The sequence below is a fragment of the Amblyomma maculatum genome, chromosome 5, assembly GCF_055883805.1.
Source record: "Amblyomma maculatum isolate TAMU_Amacu chromosome 5, ASM5588380v1, whole genome shotgun sequence".
NCBI lineage: Eukaryota > Metazoa > Arthropoda > Arachnida > Ixodida > Ixodidae > Amblyomma > Amblyomma maculatum.
Window position 1 is genome coordinate 124,741,170 of NC_139348.1, and position 20,912 is coordinate 124,762,081.

Sequence of the window (20,912 nt, forward strand, 5' to 3'; positions counted from 1 at the left end):
TGTGCCGGCGACCTTTGCCGTGGCACACGTGACCATGTTTCCCTCCTTGTTTACCACTACCGTCGCGGCTACGCGTTCTCTCTCGCGCGGATATACGGCAGCGTCCGTGTATACGGTGTTGTCTAACTGGGCTAGCGTTCTCTCAACGTACTCGGCCCTCGCTTTTCGTCTGTTTTCGTGAAGATTGGGGCCCATGTTTTTCGGCAATGGTCCCACGTTAATGGTTTTCCTAAGGTGGTCCGGTACGTCCGCGTATCTGTCTACCAGTCCGCTCGTGTCCCGACCCAACCTTCTTAGAAGCGCTCGTCCCGTGGGGGTGCCTCTGAGTCTCGTGATTTGCGTTCCCAGCAGAGCTTCGGCGAGCTCGCTGAAGGTGTTGCTGATGCCTAGCTGGAGCAACTTTTCGTTCGACGTGCGCTTGGGTAGGTGCAGAGCAGTCCTGTACGCCTTCCTGAGAATGATGTCGGCTTGCTCTCTTTCCGCCTTGGTCGTCGCGTGGTACGGCAGGGAGTACGTGACTCGGCTGACAATTAGGCTGTTAACTAGCTTGAGAGTGTCTTCTTCTCTCATTCCATATCTCTTTTGGGAGACTCTGTTGATCATACGGCCCACCTGCTCTGCCGCCTTACTCAGCAGGCTGATGGTGTGGCTGCATTTCCGGCTTCCTTGCAACCACATGCCCAGGATATTTATCATGTTCTTTTCCGGGATGTTCTGTCCCTCGAGAACGACCTCCAGTGTCGCTTGGGAGGGATGCTTGCCGACCCTGAGGAGTTCCGACTTCTCCGTCGAGCAACTTAGGCCCCTCTCTCTGGTGTAAGTTTCTACGCAAGTTGCCGCTTCCTGTAGTTTTTCTTGCTTCTCCCCGAGTGATCCTTGGGTGACCCATATCGTGATGTCATCGGCGTACATCGCGTGTTGGATGCCCTGGATCTCCTTGAGCCGTCTTGCAATTCCAATCATTGCCACGTTGAAGAGGACGGGCCATATGACGGATCCTTGGGGTGTGCCTTTGCACGGCGTGGGGAAGACGTCGCTTCTCAGCTCGCCCAGCCCCACGGTCGCCGTTCTGTCGCTCAGGAAAGCTCTGACGTAATCGTGCGTTCTCCTCCCGCAGTTGGTGTTGTTGATGCCTTCCATGATGGCCGCGTGGCTTACGTTGTCGAAAGCCCCCTTTATGTCGAGGGCCATGACGACGTTTTCGACCGCCTTCGGCATTGCCTCGAGCACTTCCTCCTTGAGTTGGAGCAGCACGTCTTGCGTAGAGAGGTTGGCTCTGAACCCGTACATGCTGTCCGGGTACCATTGTTCGTTTTCCAGGTGCGACTGGATTCTTTTCGTGATCACTTTCTCGTACAGCTTGCCCAGGCACGACGTTAGAGATATCGACCTGAGGTTCTCGATCTGCAGCTTTTTGCCTGGCTTCGGAATCATCACGACGACGAGCCAAGCGGAGTCTCCCCCCGGACATGAGACGTAGTTCTCTCGCGAGCCACGCACGCCCTTTCTGACGCAGCACGTTTCAACCTCGCGCTCGATGCTAAAGTTAGTGTCGTCAAGACACGAGCGTGCGCTTTCACCTTTTATGTGGCGCGTATCGCGACAATCCCGCGCCGGGTGGTGAACAGACTCGCGTCCCTTATCGGGACTTTTGTTTGGGATGGCAGGACAGCGCTAGTCGCCCGTCGCAACCTACACCTTCCGAGGAGCAGGGGAGGCCTTTGCCTGCAGTGCATCCCGACAGTGGCTCGAGTACTCGCGTTAAGGCTGGTAGAGAGGCTATTAGCTTACGAGTCTTACTCTGGTCGCTCGCTCATCCTGTACTGGATGAGCACGGCGCGTCGTGTGCTTATACACCCGAACAATACCTCGGTCCACAAGCGGACAGACCTCTGCCTTTTTACCGCGAGGTTGCCGAGATAAAGTCGACTCTCGATGCAGACCTTTCAGATGTTAATGTAGGCGACCTACCAGCCATACGCATCAGCGAATTAGTAGCCGTTCGCAAGCTTTCAGCTGAAGAGCAACGAGAGACCGATGTACGTATATGCGAGCGTGGGCAGCTTGTCGGCTGCCAAATGAAGTGCGAGATTTTGACTGGCTTAGGCGCTGGGGCGTCCTCCCCACGAGACAGCGCCTTGCCAGATGATGTGTTGTACCCTATGACCAGTGTGCCAACTGGGGTGCTCCCGAGAGCCTCGCGCATGTTTTTTCGAATGTGTAGTTGCGAGAACAATGTAGCGGCTCGCATATAGGGTGTTTAACGTCCGCATGAACACCGGCGTGAGGCGCTGGCGCAACCCTTTTGAACACCTTGTGTTCTGTGTAGTTCTGTTTGTGTAGTGGCGTCGCAGGTGCCTCGCTGGGGCGCGCCGAACTCTCGCCCGAGCAATGTTCCCAGCCTTTCAGGGGCTGTGCCTCGTCGTCTGGAAGTATCTGTCTGCACAGTTAGAAACTGACGCCGAGACGAGGTTTCTGCGGCGCTGGTACACGCGCTTCTATGTTTTACGAGGCAGCAGACTGGAGATGCCTGTCGTCCTTTATTAGAACCCTCCTCGTTTATACTGCTTTCCCCTCTCTGGGGAACCATGTTATTTTTAGCTTATTATGCATATGTAACCTATAGTGTTTTGTATAGTGCTTTGTTTTGTGAGTAATGTGCGCTTTTATATGTATGTATGTATGTACCCAATAAACTCTCTTTTTGTGTAGTCTCCTAATGTTTGGGGTACCTTAAAGCATCCCTACTTATTGTGTGGTATCGAGACAGGCTGAAGCGGACTACAGTGTGGGCGGCTTCGTCCCTGGCTTTGGAGTGGATATGGGAAAACGGTTCACTTCAGAGAATGGCTCGGAACGACTTATAGATCACTGAAATGAGGCCATGGTCGACGTGTGCATCCGATGACCTTCAAACAGCTTCGAGGTCAAGTTGGAGCGTAAGCGACAACCATTTATTTGGGTAGCTATGTTGCTAACAAGGGTCACTCATCTACTGACGTCGAAAGTAGCTTAACGCGTGAGAAGCTGCTTGGCAAGACACGGGAACGCTGACGTTAATCTCGAATATAGATAGGCGCGCCTAGGTCAGAGAGGCTCGATGGACTCAGAGGAAGAGCAACTGACCAGCTGTGCTGGTTACGATCGTTGTTTGGTTGCATCTGACGATCCGGAGGACCCTGTGCTGTGAGCTGAAGGTTTTCGGAGAAGAGAAGGGCCTGATGCCAAAAGAGAGAAATCGTCTATTGTTTAACGCTAGGTTTAACTGAAACTAAACAACAGTCAATTTTCCATTCATTCATTTGTGCCTGCTTCAAGCAGCATCGCACGTCGTCCGTAGTGTAAGGCGTAGTTTTATTTTTGAAAGCATATGTTTCCTGTTTAGAGCAGACGAGGCGCTGCCGTCGACTCTGTTTGTACATGAATGGACAAGATTCTTTTTTCTGCTGGGTTGGCTGTGGGAGGGGCTAAACATCCATTCGCTTTTCCATTTGCGACAAGCAAAAAATGACACAGGGCTCAAAGGACAAACATTCGCGACAAGCAAAAAAAGACACGGGAAACTAACGACGACTACCGGAAGCATACCAGCAGCATTGCTGGGCGCGGGCGAGCGGATACGTGCGATGACGGCTAGGTAGAAGACCACGCTCCGACTGCATGCACCATACATACTACAGTCATAGACTTTCTTACACTAACTAGAGGGAAAGCTGAGGGCGCTGCACTTCAGCCACCATGGGCGCGCTAAGAATCATGGGCCGGTGTGCTACTTGTTGCGGGACAGTCGGTTTTTCTCGGGTACGTGGAGTGGCGTCACTGCGATGTTTCTTTTTCGTCATCATCATCATCTGAAGGTGCGTACATAGACCGCGAAAGCCATAGTAGCGTAGGAGCAAAAGCAGACGTCGCCAATAAATGGTTTCTGTTTCCCGAAATGCCACTGAAAACTTCCTTAAGTGATTGCACAACCATAAATATTTTCATAACGTTTTTTTATTTCAAAGTTTGCCTATTAAGTGCGAAACATTGGTATTTGTGCTGCTCAAAACTAAGCCAATAGGAGAAAGAGCCATCGCTTATATTGGATAAATATCACACTGACATGCTGTTTTTCTCTCTTTTTGCAATTTATATTCACAATATTCAATCTTAGGACATTATTTACGGTAGAACAATGTTTATCATTGCATTAGTTTTGGCCAAAAGTTGTAGTTCTGCACTCGGTAGCTCTCCGGCCCATGATGCTTTGAGCGTCCATGGTGGCTGAACTGGCCGTCTGGAAACTCCATGTAAACTCCCATAGACGGCAGCACAGCTTTCCCTCTAGGTAAGAGTAAGAAACTCTATGACTACAGTGGACAGACAACCGTAGAGGAGGCAGAATATGAAGTTTACCCGGAAACATTGCAGCCGAGCGGCGCCGCCCCATCTGTCATTTTCTACCCCGGCTCGATACCCTTCCTCACTGCAGTTGCTTTCTCGCAGCAATATGTGGTGTCTAAGTTCTGGCGAACATTCCGTCACGGCGAGGATTTGTCACGTGAATTTTGACTTCCGGGTTTTTTTTTTGTGGTGGTTTGGTTTCTGCTGGCATTGCTTTTAGTGTTGCGGTTTAGGCCTTTATTCTCTTGATATTTTCGCACAATGTGCTGGGAATGTGGTGTTGTGCTCGCCTTCCAACTACGGCAACTCAACTAGAACGCGATACAAGATGTTCCGAGTGCCGTCGAGTACTGAACGGCGAAAAACAGTTGGCCCTTGCGATCCGCTGGCTGACGGTCGAGGGCGAGCTGCACATGGAACACGAGGCTTTATTTCGAGTATTTTGTCAGTGGCAAGTGTTGGATAGCGCTGTGAAAGCTAGGAAATTTTGTAAAGCATGTTGCTTGCTCTCGTTGAAGAGGACCAAGTTCTGGCTCGGACGACTTTGGCTATGCGCTACAGCTGTTTTCGCATGATGACGGTAGCAGCGAGTGGTCGTTTCCCTTCTTTAAAAGGTTCGCAAATTTTGTTGTTTTTGCCCCCGTAACTACAGTGCAGTATGATATAAGTACTGAACAATTCTCTCCCCGGCCATTTCTGCTAAATGAGTTTCTAAAACCACGGCGAGTGCTTACCAATCAGCTATCGATAGTTATCTCGTTGCCTCACAAGGCCAGCGTGTCACCGTTAGACGTTGTAAAATTGATACATTGTTGTGTATACAATGTTCTGTATACATTCTTGTGTATACATTCTTGTTTAGGCAATTATTTGCTGATTTCACTATAGATAACGAAACATATATTCTTTCACCAGCGAAGCCATCAGCGTGAGCACGCAGAACTTGCGAATACAAGCAAGATTGATAAAGTTTCCTGCTTGTGCTGTGGTGATGAATGCGGCACTCCAGTGGACTATCATTTTAATTCGTCGGGAGCGTACTTCAATTTTACATCAGGAAACTGTGCTGGCCGGAAATTTACATTAAGAAATGCTTGGGATGTACAGAAACACCGGGGTTTAGCCGTTAACTTATTTTTGACTGTATTTTGAACTCATTTCTTCAGTAATCAGCGAATATGTTCATCCAGCACTGAGCTACACTTTACAACAGAGATTCTTGGGCCCGTATTCCGAGTTTGCGTCATTATCGAAGTGTCGCTATCTCACGCGATTTCGAGTCACTTGATTGGTTGAAACGCCGGAACTGGGTATTGCCATTACGGAACCGGATGAGGTGGCAACGTCATGTTCCGGTGTTTCCACGAATCAGATGACTCGCGGTCAGGAAGATAGCGAAACTTTCGATAATGACTCAAACTCAGAATACGGACTCTGGTTTCGCAAAAACTGACGGGTTCCACTGGCCGCAATTGCGGGTTTAAGTAATTCCTATGTACTATCCCTCCCACCCGCAAGAAATGCTGCGTGCGGACCAGGCACAGGCTCAGCTCCTCAAAACAAACTTTGGTGTGTTACTTGTTCTTATCCTAGCTCCTTCCTCTGCTTCGCGCAATCTGTCGAGCCGGGCTGTAATGAGATGAAACGTTGATATGGAGGGTAGATATAATAAATACTGGTTTAATAATTCAATTCGCCTGCACGATAACCTGATTGCGATGAATTGGGAGGGGGGAATGTTCCCTCGCACATGTTGATGGCCTGGATTTCCTTAAAGCAAAACATTTCTGAGCGTTTACGTCTTCTAATTCTTCTAATACAAAGGTAAAACTTCAATTATGCTTGGTTATTTGGATTTGTGTTCATAAAGCTTGGCGCCATCATTTTAGGGACAGCTCAGCTCGCTTTTCCTCAATCTCGAACGCTAGCTCGGCACTCATTGGGACTACGATATTCCTTCAGCGAGGAAACTTGCCGAAGTGGTCGCCATGGTCAGATGTCGCTTGCTGACGACGTTGCACGGTCCTCTGCGTAGCGTTCACAGATGACCTATACAGCTTCACTCAGATCCATGGCGAAGCGCGCACTGTCTAGGCGAGCGGTGTGCTCCTTTCGAAACGGCGGCCAGCCGCGCAAGAGTCACGAGGTGTGACAGCGGAAGAGCGCATGCGCGACAGATACATCTGCGGTAATGGCGAAGCCGACGGGGCGAGTGACGTGGCTAGTCAAATGGTCAAGCCAAGGGAGTTCCTGTGTAGTTCAATGTCATTGAAAGTCAAGGTGCCTGAGTGGGTACACGAAAATGTTTGCCGCATGCAGCCATCAGAGTTATCAGTTGTAAAGGTAAGATGCAGTTCACAATATTAGAATAGCAGCGTCATTAGTAGGGATGCTAAAAGGGGAAAAAACTAAAAAACAGAGTGGATTAGAAGCTACGCGTTGGACGGAGTACTGTAAGTAAACTGCAATTTAAATTGAGATAGTCATGATAATCACCCATCGGTTTAAAGCGGTAGGTCTATTGGCAACGCTCGTATTCAGCTATTTTGGCAGAAACACTGTCTCGCTTTGGAATGGTTCCGCGTCTCTCAGTCAACGCACAAGCCTGTCTCAGCGCTAGGAATCGATGGAGGTATTGAGAGAGGTATGTTGTGTATTACATCGGTATACAGGTGGTGGGATGTGAATGTGTTTACCACACCTCCTGGAAGAGCTGTGTGGCCGCGTATGGAGCAATCCTTGCACGAGAGGAATCAAATGTTGGAGCTCCCCGGCAAAATACCATTGGAGTGCGCTGCTGGGTGGCGGGGCATCCGCTTGGAGCTCGGCGTTTCTTCAAAGCCAGCTAGCCAGCACCTGTCGGTCACTAAGGTTCAGGGTCTTCAAGGTCTGGCTACCGCGAAGCACTCCACCACCCCGCTGTAGCCCAAAGCCTGTATCAAATGGCCAAGCGGCCTCCAGTCAAGCACTTAGCTGCAGATTCCAGCCTCCCGATATCCTTGAGTAGCGTCAAGGGTGCCGGGAGGCCGGAATCTGCAGACACTGCTAAGCAATTACATGGCTTGCAGTAGTGCGCCAGTATCTGCCCTGGTGACCTGGGCTGTACCCGCTGTGGTATGTGAGGACGAGCGTCGCCGACCGATCTGCAACAATCACCCACCTGTGCCGCCGGAACAGGACATCGGAACAATGCACGCTGTAACCCGCACTGGATATTTTTAAGCATTGGCTTGTTTGTTCTAGGTTGTAATTTCAGTCCTGTAGTGGGCGTAAGTGTGTAGTGTTCTGGGTAGGTCGTGTCCTCACCGCGTGAAAGAAAACAGTGTGCGTGAGTACAGCCAGTTTTCTACCAGCGGCTCCTGAATGGACCTGGGCCCACGACTAGAGCACAATGATATTCATAGGCCGACGGGATGGCATAATACTTGCAGCATTCGGCTCGCACCGTGGAGGAGCGGAGTTCGGTCACTATTTCCGCGAGGTAGATAGCTGTGAGGCAACTTTCAGATTTTTCTCTCCTTGATGCTGGGCTCCTTAAAGTGAAATATTGAATAAAGAACATTCAACATACCTTATGAAAGAAAAATACTGATGTGCCTAGAACCGTCTTTGCAAAGGTTCTGCTGAGTTTAAAAATAGCGGGATAGTCGCACACAAATACACCTTAAGCACGTCTCCTTCGCAGTTTGTCGTAGTGATTACAAACAACAATATTAAGCTGATAAATTTTTAACAAAACCAAGGAAGAAAAATACGTAAAATGAAATGAGAGAAGATTGAACTAATGGTGGCAAGCCATGCCGATCAGACTGCAGACAACAGAATGATTTTTAGTGTAGTTGAGAAGGTACAGTGGTGAGCAGCTTTGTCTCGAGTGCGCTGACGGTGCTCCGTGGTACTCCGCGGAGCAAGTCAGCGCTATCCAATATTAGGTCCTAGATTTGAGCTATACGTCTCGTGCGCATGCGCGGCCAAATAAAGCAGTGGCTTCTCTTGGGTTCACGGTCTCGTTACCGCTATGTGCTTGTGCTTCATGCCTCCAGGTACGCGATTAAAAATATGTAACAGCGGCCAGAAAACCAATACCTTTCGCGCGAATCATGAAGCGGCTAGGCATATGTGATATTGGGTGTTCGCTCGTTTCAAAAGCTACTGAAAGTAATAGCGGATGATCGTGCGCTTCAAACAAGCATCAGACTAAGAGTGCGAGAAGCGGACCTATTTGGTTATTTGGCGTCTGTTCTCATCCTGTCCGTATAAGGTAACGACCATGCACCATGCGGTGCAGGCGTATTGTGTGATGGCGTGTTTTGGGGCCTGTTTATCAGTTGTAAGGGATACAGCATTTGGCATCCTTACCGATCTAGGAACTTGACTTCCTTCTCAATTAAGCACAGACGCGGCGAGTGGTGTGTATGCAGGAACGCACGCTAATCTCCTATCACTCGGCTTAGTTGCCAGGCCGTCTCGTGACCCTCGAGAAACACAACAGCATTGCGACGCTCTGGCGACCATCACAAAATCACAAAATACAGGAAGTGCAACCCTAGTGGCAAGAAAGGTACTCGCAAGGCGGGGGCCGTACAAGGAAACGATGAGCAGGCATCCCTCTGGTTTACGGCGCATGCGCATGGGACGCATAGCTCAAACCCAGGGCCTAAAGTTAGATGTCGCTGACTTGCTGCACTGAGCGACGTCGGCGTGCTCCAAACAAGGCTTTTCATCATTGTGTAAAAAACGTATCACTAGTCAAGGGTTGCCAAAGCGACGGGTATTGCTAAGAACGTGTGGTTACGCTGACTGCAATTAGGAAAGGGCAGATCGCAGTGGCGACTGATGGGCATGTTTACCTCTTGTAGAACACGCTGCTGATCTGTTCGTGCCCATAATTATATTCTCTGTACATTTTGTTCACAGAATAAAGATACCAGCACAAAAAACGTTAGCTAGACCCATCAAACAAAATGCTTAATTCCCTAGCAAGAATACTGTAGTGAAGTCTTAGCGAAACTTGCCCAATTCGTCGCTGTAATCTTGCATACCCTCCATCAGCATCTACTAACCACGAAAAATGATTGAAAGAAATCAAATGTTTAATCATGTATGGGTTGCATGAATCACGTTATATATAATACAGATGAGCGACGCCTGGTCCCATGAAGGACTGTCGGCACATTTTGCGAAGTGGACTAGTAGGCGAAGGCAACAGTGTAGTTGTGGTTGCCGCCAAACATCCAGTCCGGTAGACGGTGAAGGTCGCTGTTGAGGTTGACTGTCACCAGAATCAAGAGCAGGGCCATAAACTTGACTGTGAGGCCGTTCAGCAGCTGGTAATAGAAGTAAGGCAAACAAAGAAAAAAGAGTAACTCGTACAGCAGCTTTTTGTAAAAACCTGAACTTAGCTTAAAGGCACAACATGCCACACGTAATCTATTACAATACAGAGGTGAGGAAAAATATCTAGAGGCATCAGCCCAAATTTATGCTTGCACCTGGACCACCAAGCAGCGCAAAACAATTTAAGCTGTGTTTGTCCATGTTAGCTTTCTCGAAAAGACGCTGACATTGATCGCCACATGTTATCCTAAGCTGCAAGCAGATTCCTTAAAACATGGACGATTACCTGCTTTGCAGGTACGCTTAGACCAGTATACTGAAATGCACCTCGTTTTAAGTACAAACATTTGTGTAGTAGCTTTATGACCCTTCCAAAGGCAATTTAAAAGGAAATATTCACCCGACTCTCCAAAATACCATATAGCTCTCTTATAAAGGAGGGCTGGTAACTTGTGGAACCCTTGCTTTAATAGCGAGAGATTGTTTTGCATAGATCTGCAACATTTTGTACACAATGGCCTAACAAATGAACTGTGATTAATGAAATCCCTCTATTTAAGGCAATAAATACGCCAAGCATTGTAAGCATTATTTGCATCTTGAAAGCGCACAACACGCTCGAATATGCGATGAAAATGAATGGTTTAACAAGTGGCAGCATATACCTGCATAAATTGGAGGGCATGTCACCCTGGTCATCGTGTCATGAAATTTGACCAATTTCTAAGATATGCTATTATGTAGGGAAATCTTTCTTGTTGAGTACGAAAATTGAAAACGTGCCTAAACCAATGCAATCCGTTATAGGGACAGCGCGCTTTGAGAAAGAGTTCGCAGCTCGCTTTCTGCGCAAATCTGTACATAACGTGTCACAGGTATATGAAATGTTAGCCAGCTAAAAGTTTGTAAAACGCACTGCGCTTGCGTGAAGCGCTAATTTGACAAAACGATGATCAAACGTGGGGAGGCGAAGTGTACAATATTGCGCACACAGCCAGTCTGATCGATGGTCTGCCATTCCCACGCACTTGCAACAAGACAAAAGTATATACAGTCTAGTGACACCAAGCATAATGTATTAACTCTCGGCAAAAACCAACGCCCAGTTTCTTTCCGAATCGACGTTAGAGACTTCAAGCGTGCCAAAAGTTTCGTCTTTCGTCGTCGTTCGTAGTTATCAACCCGTGAGTTCTGCATGGGCGCGAAGTGTATTTATGCGAACATAGAAAAAAAAATGTTCAAAATGTCTTGAAGCGAAACCTTCACACGACACATAGGGCGAAGTTCAATGTGAGCTCGCAATTAACCTTTAAGGAGCTAGAGGACAAAGTACGGCTAAAAGAGAAATCTGTCTTCACCGGAAGTCCAACCACTATCCTTCTGAACCCCAACCAAGCATGCCAACCACTACTCAACGCCAGGCTCGTGGGAAACAGATCGTAATTATTATTTTCTAGAGTAAGAATATTAGTTGCGGTTTCAGTGACGAGTGATCATAATGATAGTAGGGAAGACAGTGAAAATGATTTTAGTTGATATTGATAATGATGACGATTATGATAATAGTTGCAATAGTGAGGTGATATCAGCGATAATAACAATACAGTAAATGAAAGCAGTCCTGTGAAGTGGCTTTCGTCCTTACGGCTCTTAAGCAGAATTAAGATCAGCTCACCTTTTTTGCTCGTCTAAATAGGTTTAGCAGGTTTAAACAGCGGTCATTTTGTAGCGATTAGGCCGGTATCTCAAGCTAGGGGTACAATCCCTCGAACTAGAAAATAATTATTGTAGTTGAGATTAATGGGGAATAAAATAAAATGATAAGGGTCTCAGGGGCAGGTGCGTCTGATCGAGAAATATCAGAGATTATATGATTCAACTATCAGAGTTGAATCATATAATGTAGTCAGTGCACTAGTGAGGGTCCATCTCGAGAATAGACGATAAGCGCTTAAGTCATGCCGTGTCAATCAAGCCAGATTTGTTTCTTTCATAGCGGGCATTATCCACCCGATTTCACTTTGAACCGGCGGTGCGATTTTACTGAAACTTGCAGGGCTACCTATTCATTATTAATTTAAACAGCGCGAACAATAAGAGAAAAGACAAGATAAAAGAAAGCCACAGTACAAGCGCTGTGGTTTTCTTTTACATTGTCCTTTGTCTTCTTGTTCGCACTGTTTAAATTAATAATGAATAAGTACCAACTTGCTCAACAAAGTATCTTGCAGGGCTAGTTTAAGGAACTGCTGGGCTCATATCTTTCCAGTTCCATTATTCCAGAATATTTATGAAGGACGTTACGCAACCTATGCGACAAGAATGACTATGCTTGGCAAGGAAAATTATCATCAAGAAAAGATAGGCCATCTTTCAATATTTTCTAATGTGTGCCCACGTGAACGCCCAGAGTACAAAACTTAGGGATCGTTCTTCTTACTCTTGCTATACTTCAAAAGAGTGCTACTATATAGAGAAGGACATTAGTTTCTGCGCTTACACCATTCCTTGAAATGTTTTAGGAAGAAAAGAAAAACAAAGTAAGCGGATTGAGTACAAACTAGTATTCCTCACAAACTTTTCCTAAAGAAAGCGCATCTACAGTAAAAATATTATCAAATATTTGTGAAAAGATTGTCTTCCTCAGCTGACAGAAATAATGAAAAGCTAATTAAGAAAGAAATAGTTTAAAATTTTGAAAATCGTTCTACTTTATCTTTCAAGCTCCAGTGCTCGATAAAACTTCCCAGCCGCTTATGATAGTACTGTTTCTTCAACTATACGCTGGTCAGTATTAGTGTCTTTATTTTGTCATTTTTGTGGTCTCCTTAGAGCTCTGGAGTGCTATTCCTCGCTTACGAAACACCCACAATTTGTTGTTATTAACACGAAAGCGTTACTTTGCTATGTTCAGAAATTATTAGGCCAATAAATTATTGAGCTAATTAATTACAGGCAAAAAATGAAACAGTGAAGGCGAAAACGGTCTCATTAGCAAATGGCTCGGCAGCACATTTGAATGTATCAAATACAAAAATAGTCAATTAAATTAGTGAATTAAGGCGACGTCAAAGATATGACGTCATGCAACCTGAAGTCGAGCCCGAAAAGGGCATAGGAAGGGATCGGCGCGTAATTGCGAAGTACCAGTGACTAAAGTAGTTAATTAAGGTAGTCAATTAGGGTAATGTCAAGGATGTGACGTCATGCAACCAGACGTAGAGCCGAAAAAAGGCATAGGAAGGGATTGGTGCGCAATTTGAAAGTACCAAAGTTTAAAATGAATAAACAAGAAGTGAATAATATGACGTCGCGCAACCAAAAGTAGACCCGGGAAAGGGTATACAGGAAGGGAATGGCGCGTGCAATTTGCAAAATTGTGTCCGAAGCAGTTGTGAGTAATTGAGAAGTCGTAGAGGTTAATTAGGGGTGTCAGTCGATAGAGGGCGATGTAATGTTGTGTGCGAAAAAATAATTATGCCAATACGTTATTTAGGTAAATAATTAGAAAGAAAAATGAAAAAAAAAAGTAAAGCGAAAATCGTCTCATTAGCTAATAACTTCGCACCACATTTGAATGTATCAAATAATAAAATAGTTAATTAAATCAGTCTATTAGTGTGACGTCAAAGATGTGACGCCACCCAACCTGAAGTCGAGCCAAAAAAGGGCATAGGGAGGGACTGGCGCGCAATTTGAAAGTGTCAAAGACTAAAGTAGTTAAGGCAGTCAATTAGGGTGACGTCAAAGATGTGACTTCACGAAACCGGAAGTAGAGCTGAGAAAGGACATAGGAAGAGATTGGCGCGCGATTTGCAAGTACCGAAGACTAAAATTGGTAAAAAAGAAGTGAATTAATGTGACGTCAAGGATGTGATGTCACGCAACCGGAAATAGAGCCGAAAAAGTGCATAGGAAGGGATTGGCGCGTAAAAACTGCCAAATGCTAAAATGGGTAAAAAGAAGTGAATTAAGCACCTAGAAGCAACCAGAAGCAATAAACAGCTGCAGCATTTGTGCTTTCGCGTTACTCCAGTACAGATTTTGCAGTGTTCTTTAATTTTTCTCTATGGTCTTGGCAGTGCGTGCTCCAAAGCAATGTCTAGTTGGTTGTAAAAACATATCAGTTCTTTTGGTCCTTCGTCAAAGTTTGCACCCATGCTGCATTTTTCAGTATTGTATACTTCTTAAAGAGGCAAATGAACATTGGTTTTCCTCTCCTGTAGCGGCCGCTCGCTTTCCTGAGAGGGCCTCGAGTACCTAAGCCGTTGCGCGACGCAAAAAAAAAAAAAAAGCTGGCAGTTTTTTAACTAATAATGTATACTTAAAGAAACCAGAAAAGCAAGGTTACTAGAATAGAAGATACATCTGGCCAAGGTTACTAGATTCAGCGCCGAGTGCGATCAAACGTATATCTGACAAAGCGAACCCTTGCTTAGCGCGATAGACATTTTAAACGTCGTGTGTTACTTTTGCGCCCAATAGCATGTCAAGTTTTGCTGGTATAGCCAATAAGAGTTCGCCCCACTTCAAGGTCCGTCCTTGTTTTTCAATTTCTCGCCCTCCTGCATGCTAGACTGAATACATAGCCCCTTGTGCACTTTCAAAGTGGTCTTTGCGAGCCGTTTTTTTGGGGGCCTAAGGTCGCGCAAGTCGCCGGCCTTTCAATTAAGTATAATTGCTGCCTTTCTAGAGTACCCCTACTAATATTATTTTGCCGAGAGGCTATTATTTGCAGAAGAATCGAGAACAACAATAATCGAAAAACGAAGTTCATATCCTTAACTGCGTTTTTTTTTTTTAACAGGTTTCCTCCTTAAACCTGCAGGTGTCTAATAAATGATTTTATAGCTGTAGCTTCAAGGATTGCATTCAGCATTCGGCATTACATCTGGCGTTTTGCTGACGTCGTCCTGTACAGTCTGGAGAATCTCGTGATTGGTCGACAGCGTGATGGCGTCTTAGCCACATTACCCGAGGGTGAAGTTTCTTTGGCCCCTCAGCATTCATTTTAAATTTCACGTCAAGTGTGAAATGAAAGCGATCAAAACATAACACGACACTCCATGTCTGAAATTAGAGCGCTTAATGAACACTGATTTCTGTCAAAAATATGAAAACTCTTATGTTTATCCCGAGGTTACCATTTCAACTTTTGGTTTGAGAACAAGAAGCTACCGATTAGACTTTTCAAAGCACTCTTGTATAAAACAGGAAAAGGCGGGATTTCGAAATACGTACTGTCGTTTTTATTATAAAAGGCTAAGGACAATTGCATGCTGACGTAATATGTGTAGACAGACATGACTCCTGGCCGCTATCGCGTCATACCTTTTAGATGATCTCAAGTGTTTCCCTAATCTCTACTGACACAAGATGGTACCGCAAGCAAAGGGGCCTTAGTTTGAGTTGTATAGCATTGTTAGGACACTATTATAGTATGCACATGACAGATGTCTTTTAAAAGGCTGTTTTCGACAAAAACTGTACACGAGATTCACTTTTCAGGTATCAGTGGGGAACAGTAATTTGTATCAACGAACCAGACTTGGTGCATCGCATTATTTTAGCATAGCTATAAATAAATATGATCTCTATAAATGACGGGCCATCCCACGTATTTAAGTGCAGTTTTCTGGCGCTGTGCATTGTGTGCTGTGATCTTCATCATCTTTAGCCCATGTGCACTGGATTCAAACACAGCGCTATCCACAATAGCCTTTAACACTTCTCACGCGTCCGAAACGTCTGGCGGCACTTACGTGTCCGTGCTATAAAGCGAAAGCACATCTCTAGTCATATCGGTGCGACATCTGAGGAGAGACTGAACAACCAGCACACAATTCTTATCAGCTCCACCGCAGCACATTGGTGCCCCCTAGGCTGGAATGGTGGCGTTCGTCTTTCACCCTCTACTCCACCGTTCAGTGTCGCCTCTACGTTGCCATGGTGACGCTTGTCTAGCCTTTATCCCTTCCACCGAGGTGCAGTGCGCATGATTGAAAATTGCTGCTTAATCGGCAAATATTACTCAAGTAAAAATTAGGCCTTATTCAGAAATTATTATGCAATTATGATATAGTACTTAAGCACGAATTATTCTATAATAAATAGTTACCAATTTACTTGTTTGCTGATTAATAATAATATATACTAATAAATTATTGTTAAGGTAAAGAATTATTTCTTAATAATTACAGGTGAATACTTCCTGATCACAGACACTGTACAGCGGAACTAACCACAATTAAAGGTGGACACTTTCTGGTCAAGGAATCTCTACGTGCCATCTACGGCCAAAAAAGGCTTTCGTCTAAAAGCCTGGCGCGAAGTCTCGCGTTGTTTGTGGGCTTCATAGTTGCAGCATATACGAAGGGACGGGGATCTGTGAAAGAATCGGCTTACCAACTGCACTGGTCCGACGTCGATCATGTTGCAGAGCACGGCGATGCCGACTCCTGATGTTGGCAGCACGAGGGACGTGGATGCAGCCACCGTCACTGGGATGGCGAAATAAAGCGGGTTGCACGGCGTGATGAGCGCCTGCGCATTTCAGGCCGAAATAAAATCACTGTCAGTGAGGAGGCAGTCACCTCTCAAACGTAGGCTGAAAACAACTCAATCTAGTTGGCGAGAAACTTTTCAACGAATAGAGTAAAATCAGTTAATAAGCCACTGTTTGAAATCCTAATGTGTAATCATGTGCTTCTGCCGCCAAAATAAAGAGATTATGATAATGCAAAAAAAAAAAAGGGAGCAGGTGGCACATCTGGCTTTATTTTTGTATATTTATGTTACAGGGTGCAAGAGAATCTTAACGGAAGTGTCCTTCGTTTTCATTTTGTGGCCTTGCCACATCCTATAAGCTGAAAGCTGGCTCACATTTAGCCATTGCGCAATTTTCCATAATTTTTTTCTCACTCGAAAAACGCAAATGCGCACCCATCACGCATCCATAGGGAGTAGATGCGTGATAGCTTGATATTGATTGAGGAAAAAGGAGAAAGAAAGAAAATGTGCGCAATTGAAAACAAATCGTAAGACAAACAAATATATGGATATATGATAAAAATAAATTTTATTACAAGTTGAGAACCCTCTCGGTGTTGTGTTTCAAACAGTACTTTGTTTTATTTTAGTTAATGCTGAGATCTGTAAAGTAGTTACGATTATATTTCACCTCTCTGATAACTGTAAATTTTCCGTGCGAATGGGTATGCTGATTAAGTCATGTTCACAGATGTGGAGGCTGGGCGCTTATCTGGAAGGGAATTGCCATTGAAGGGAAATGCCAAGAACATTCAGTTCTTGGCATTTAGTGATTGCAGATGTTTACATAGTTGAGCACTGCAAGAAATGCTTGTGAAATATACAGAAATCTCAAGAGAATATTTCGCTTCCCATGTAATAGCAGTAAAGCTCTCTTTTACTGCGAAAATCTTGATGGAAGGCATACGCCTGGGTTTATTTATATCATCAGTTTATTCTCCATGGCAAACGGCTTCTTACTTCAATCGTAGATGCATGATAAATGGGAAACGAAATGGTATGGTACTTCCGATACACTGTCCGAACATCTCAGGTAAATGTTTTATAGGAAAATTATATAACTGCAGCAAAGTTAAGGTCCGGTATCGCTGCCTACGACCATGTAATGGCTCAAAAGAGATGGATGGGGAGGGTCCCTGCTACAGTGGTTTGGCCACGCCGTTTTGGTGGCTAGATAACGGTTTACGGCTGCTATTGAGGGGTTCCAAAGCTGAAACATTTCTTTGCATTATGGGGTAATAAGGCCTTAGACATGCCGTTAATTTACAGAAAATGGATGTTGACTGAAATAAAAGTACAAACTTAACGTAATAAAAATATTCTATCAATTTTTTGAAAAGTCTTTGTTAATTCTAAAGCGAGAAACTATAAGCAAACATCTACCGTCATCGAGCGGGGCTGCTTAATAAATTGGTTGCCTGAAGTGTAATATCAAAATTTTATTAGCGATCATCTTAGTGTTATCTTTTAAGCAACGGACGCTAAGCATTTAGGCTCGTAATTATTCAAACACTTGGTCATTTTTATATTGTGCTGTCTTGGACAAAACAGAAAATAAGCCACCGACTATAAATTCAATTACTTCATCTAAAATGCAACTGATTACAGTGGTCAATTAAAGCCCAAGAATAGTAATTGCACAATTACAGAACAGCTGTCAAATACTATTGCATTACTTTTCTTCCAAGATTTGTTGTCAGAGCACAATTTGCTTAAACTGCAAAAACGCTGAGATGACTGCGATAAGCAGCATCGCAAAAATGTGGAAGCGTCTTTATCCCTAACTTTCTTAGCAATAATTTCTTTATAACTAACTTCCTTGTCAATAATTCCGTTATCACTAAATGTATTATCACCGGTTTTCTTATCAATAACCTCCGCATCAATTTTATCACAGGTTTTTTTATTATTTCTTTATCACTGATTTTCATCTCACAAATGATCTTATTAGCTATTTTGTCTAGTAATTTAGTTACCATTGATTTTCTTGTCTCCAATTTTTATCACTAATTGGCTAATCTCTGATTTACATATCGCTAATTTCCTTCTTGTTCATTTTGTTATCACAGTTTTTTCAGTAATTTCGCCATGACTAGTTTTTCTCGTTGCGACATCTACTACGCCATACTAAACTGTGTCTCGTTACGACAGACTACTACTACGGCAAACTAAAGGTTTTTCCTTAAGACATAGGACATAGTACTACGCCCCCCTAATGGTTTCTCGTTACGACATACTAATAAGCCACAATAAATTGATTTTTTTGCTACGATACAACTGCAATAGTCTAATAGTTTCTTATTAGGGCATACTGCTGAACTGTAAGGTTCGCGCATGAAGTAGTAGCTTCATTTTTACGTCCACATTTTGCGTCTTCGGTTTGCCCTCACCAACATAGCTTATTAATGCTTTCGCATTATTACTCTACAGTGGTTTGCGTGGTGTTTTTACACGCTGTGTTTACAGAACAAGAAGTCGTGTGCATGAAGACAAAAAAATCAGGCATCTAGCATCACCCATATGAATCAAATATACATCTTTCACTTGCTGGAGGGGAAATAGTTTTGTTTCGACCTGATTTGCCTAAGTATACAGTGATGGGCTTACAAACGTTGCAACAAAACTAAATCAAACAAAGAAGAAATCAAAGTGTGAACTCGATGCTGTCATATTACTGCTGTAGATGTCGTAATCTGCCTGAGAGTTTTTCGTTTGCAACGTATTCTTCCAACGTCTTAAACAGATTACCTGATCAGCACCAGATGCCATACACATTTGACCGATCCAAGGCTTGTATTTTACTACTGGCAGGCGATCCAACTGCTGTGTACGAAACCTACTCTTTACCGTCCATATAATTTTGGTTAAGATAACTTCGTGTACTGGGAACCATGTTGTACACCTTGTGGTTTAGTGCACAGTTGAGAATAACCCAAGGACATTATTAACCACTTTTAAGCTACTTATGATCTTAAGAGTTCACTTGACTCAGTCTATTATGTTTGAAGTTAGTTAAACGAGGATTACTAAATACTGGTTGGTCTAAGAGTTACTCTTGTGCTATGATATAGGCTTTTGGTTTCGCGCCCATTGATCAGATATTTAGTTGGTTAGGAGTGTATAATTGCCAGGATTCTGTCGGACTGGCTTGGATTATGGACATTGAAATATAGAAGCGTCGTAGTCTGCATTTGAAACCAGGTGTAGTGGCGGGCAACAGATAATTTCTTTATATAAATTGAGATCACCTAGTACATGGCTGAACGGGTATTTGCCTCCATCGAAAAGCAACTGCCATGATTGGGATTTAATCTGCGGTCTTCAATTTAAAAGTCGAGCTTCATAATCCTTCCACTACCACGACGGGACCATCTTCGTAACTGCTATACTACCCTCTTCCATTGCGAACTCCGCAAAGATGTCTGATATATTTCACTGCTTCAGCATAAAACGCTCTGTTTGGTTGAATCCTAGTATCTAATCTAACTATATGTCCTCTGCCTGCTCCCTTAGAGGAGCTTCATTTATGCTTGCCTTATTTCATTTGATAGCGTTAATATCCCCGTGCTGCAGAAATGCAGGTTTGTGGATGGCACTGTGAGCGGAAAAGCAAAACCATGGCTATAGCATGTGGTAAAGGCCAGGTGACATAGGCGAGCACTGAGTTTCATGGGTTTTGCAAAGTTACTCGTCAATACGATGTCACAAAAATGGGAAGAGCTGCCAACTTGAACTGCCTAATGCTAATCTAGATATACTTTTGGTTTTTCTTTTTGCGGTTCCAATGATCTGTAAGGTATTTAGTTCTGAAGAGGTACTATTATCTCCAGCTGCAATCTCTTGAAATCGTACTGTGGTCCCCAGCTGCTCAGTCTACATCCTGCTTCTTTACTGTTTGGCAGTGAGGTTGCCGACTTAAGGGCGATGCTGGGTTGCGAGCTTGATTCTTCTAATATATTGCAGAATACAACTCTGTACCAAAGATTTCAACTGTCTGATACCTATGACTCAATATCTTCGGATGACCTTCACTATCATAATAAGGGCTAAAACATAGAGCACCATCATGTGTGCAACACGGGAATAGTGCCTACAATGCTGTGGATTCATTGGTTAAGGCAATGAAATCTTCACTTATTAGCTATATTCTTTCTGATCACAAATCTCAACGCCTATTTTCCGGATTACCATGTCCCAAATAAAATTGATACATGACCAGACCTGAGCCTTCTTTCTATCGCAACTTTTTCTATTGCATGTACTGTGCTGATTCCGGAAAATGCAAACCATGCAGCGCGTCTTCAAGTTTTCTTAAAACAAAACATTTAGAGTTTTATATTTGCTTAGGCCTGATAGCATATTGCATCCGCTACATGGCGGTGCACATGTTTTATCTGCCCTCCTAACCCCATTAAAACCTGCGAGTAACTATTTATTGCACAGTAGTTCCTGAAGTGGGTCAATTGCTCAAGGTTACAATGTATAGAAGCGGCTAGTCCGAAGCCATAAATTCTTTGCAACCTGCTCTGCGTCATAGTTTGGACGACCACCAAAGTGGCAGGAACGACACTAAAAGTTGTACCGTTCTGCTAATGCGTCTTGCAGTGTTTCAGAAAGCCGACACTCAACAGACCACTCGC

General features: G+C 44.3%; 1 protein-coding gene across 1 annotated transcript in view; it reads right to left on the minus strand.

Moving 5' to 3' along the window:
* Nucleotides 1-9,450: 9,450 nt before the first annotated feature.
* LOC146189441 (Na(+)/citrate cotransporter-like) overlaps nt 9,451-20,912 on the minus strand; it is a 28,838-nt gene continuing 17,376 nt past the window's right edge. The window contains exons 7-8 of the mRNA XM_084603264.1: nt 16,129-16,266; nt 9,451-9,713 (exon numbers count right to left, since the gene is read on the minus strand). Of these exons, the coding sequence (XP_084459390.1) occupies nt 9,576-9,713; nt 16,129-16,266 (276 nt within the window). The 3' untranslated portion in view covers nt 9,451-9,575. The remainder of the gene's footprint in view (nt 9,714-16,128; nt 16,267-20,912) is intronic.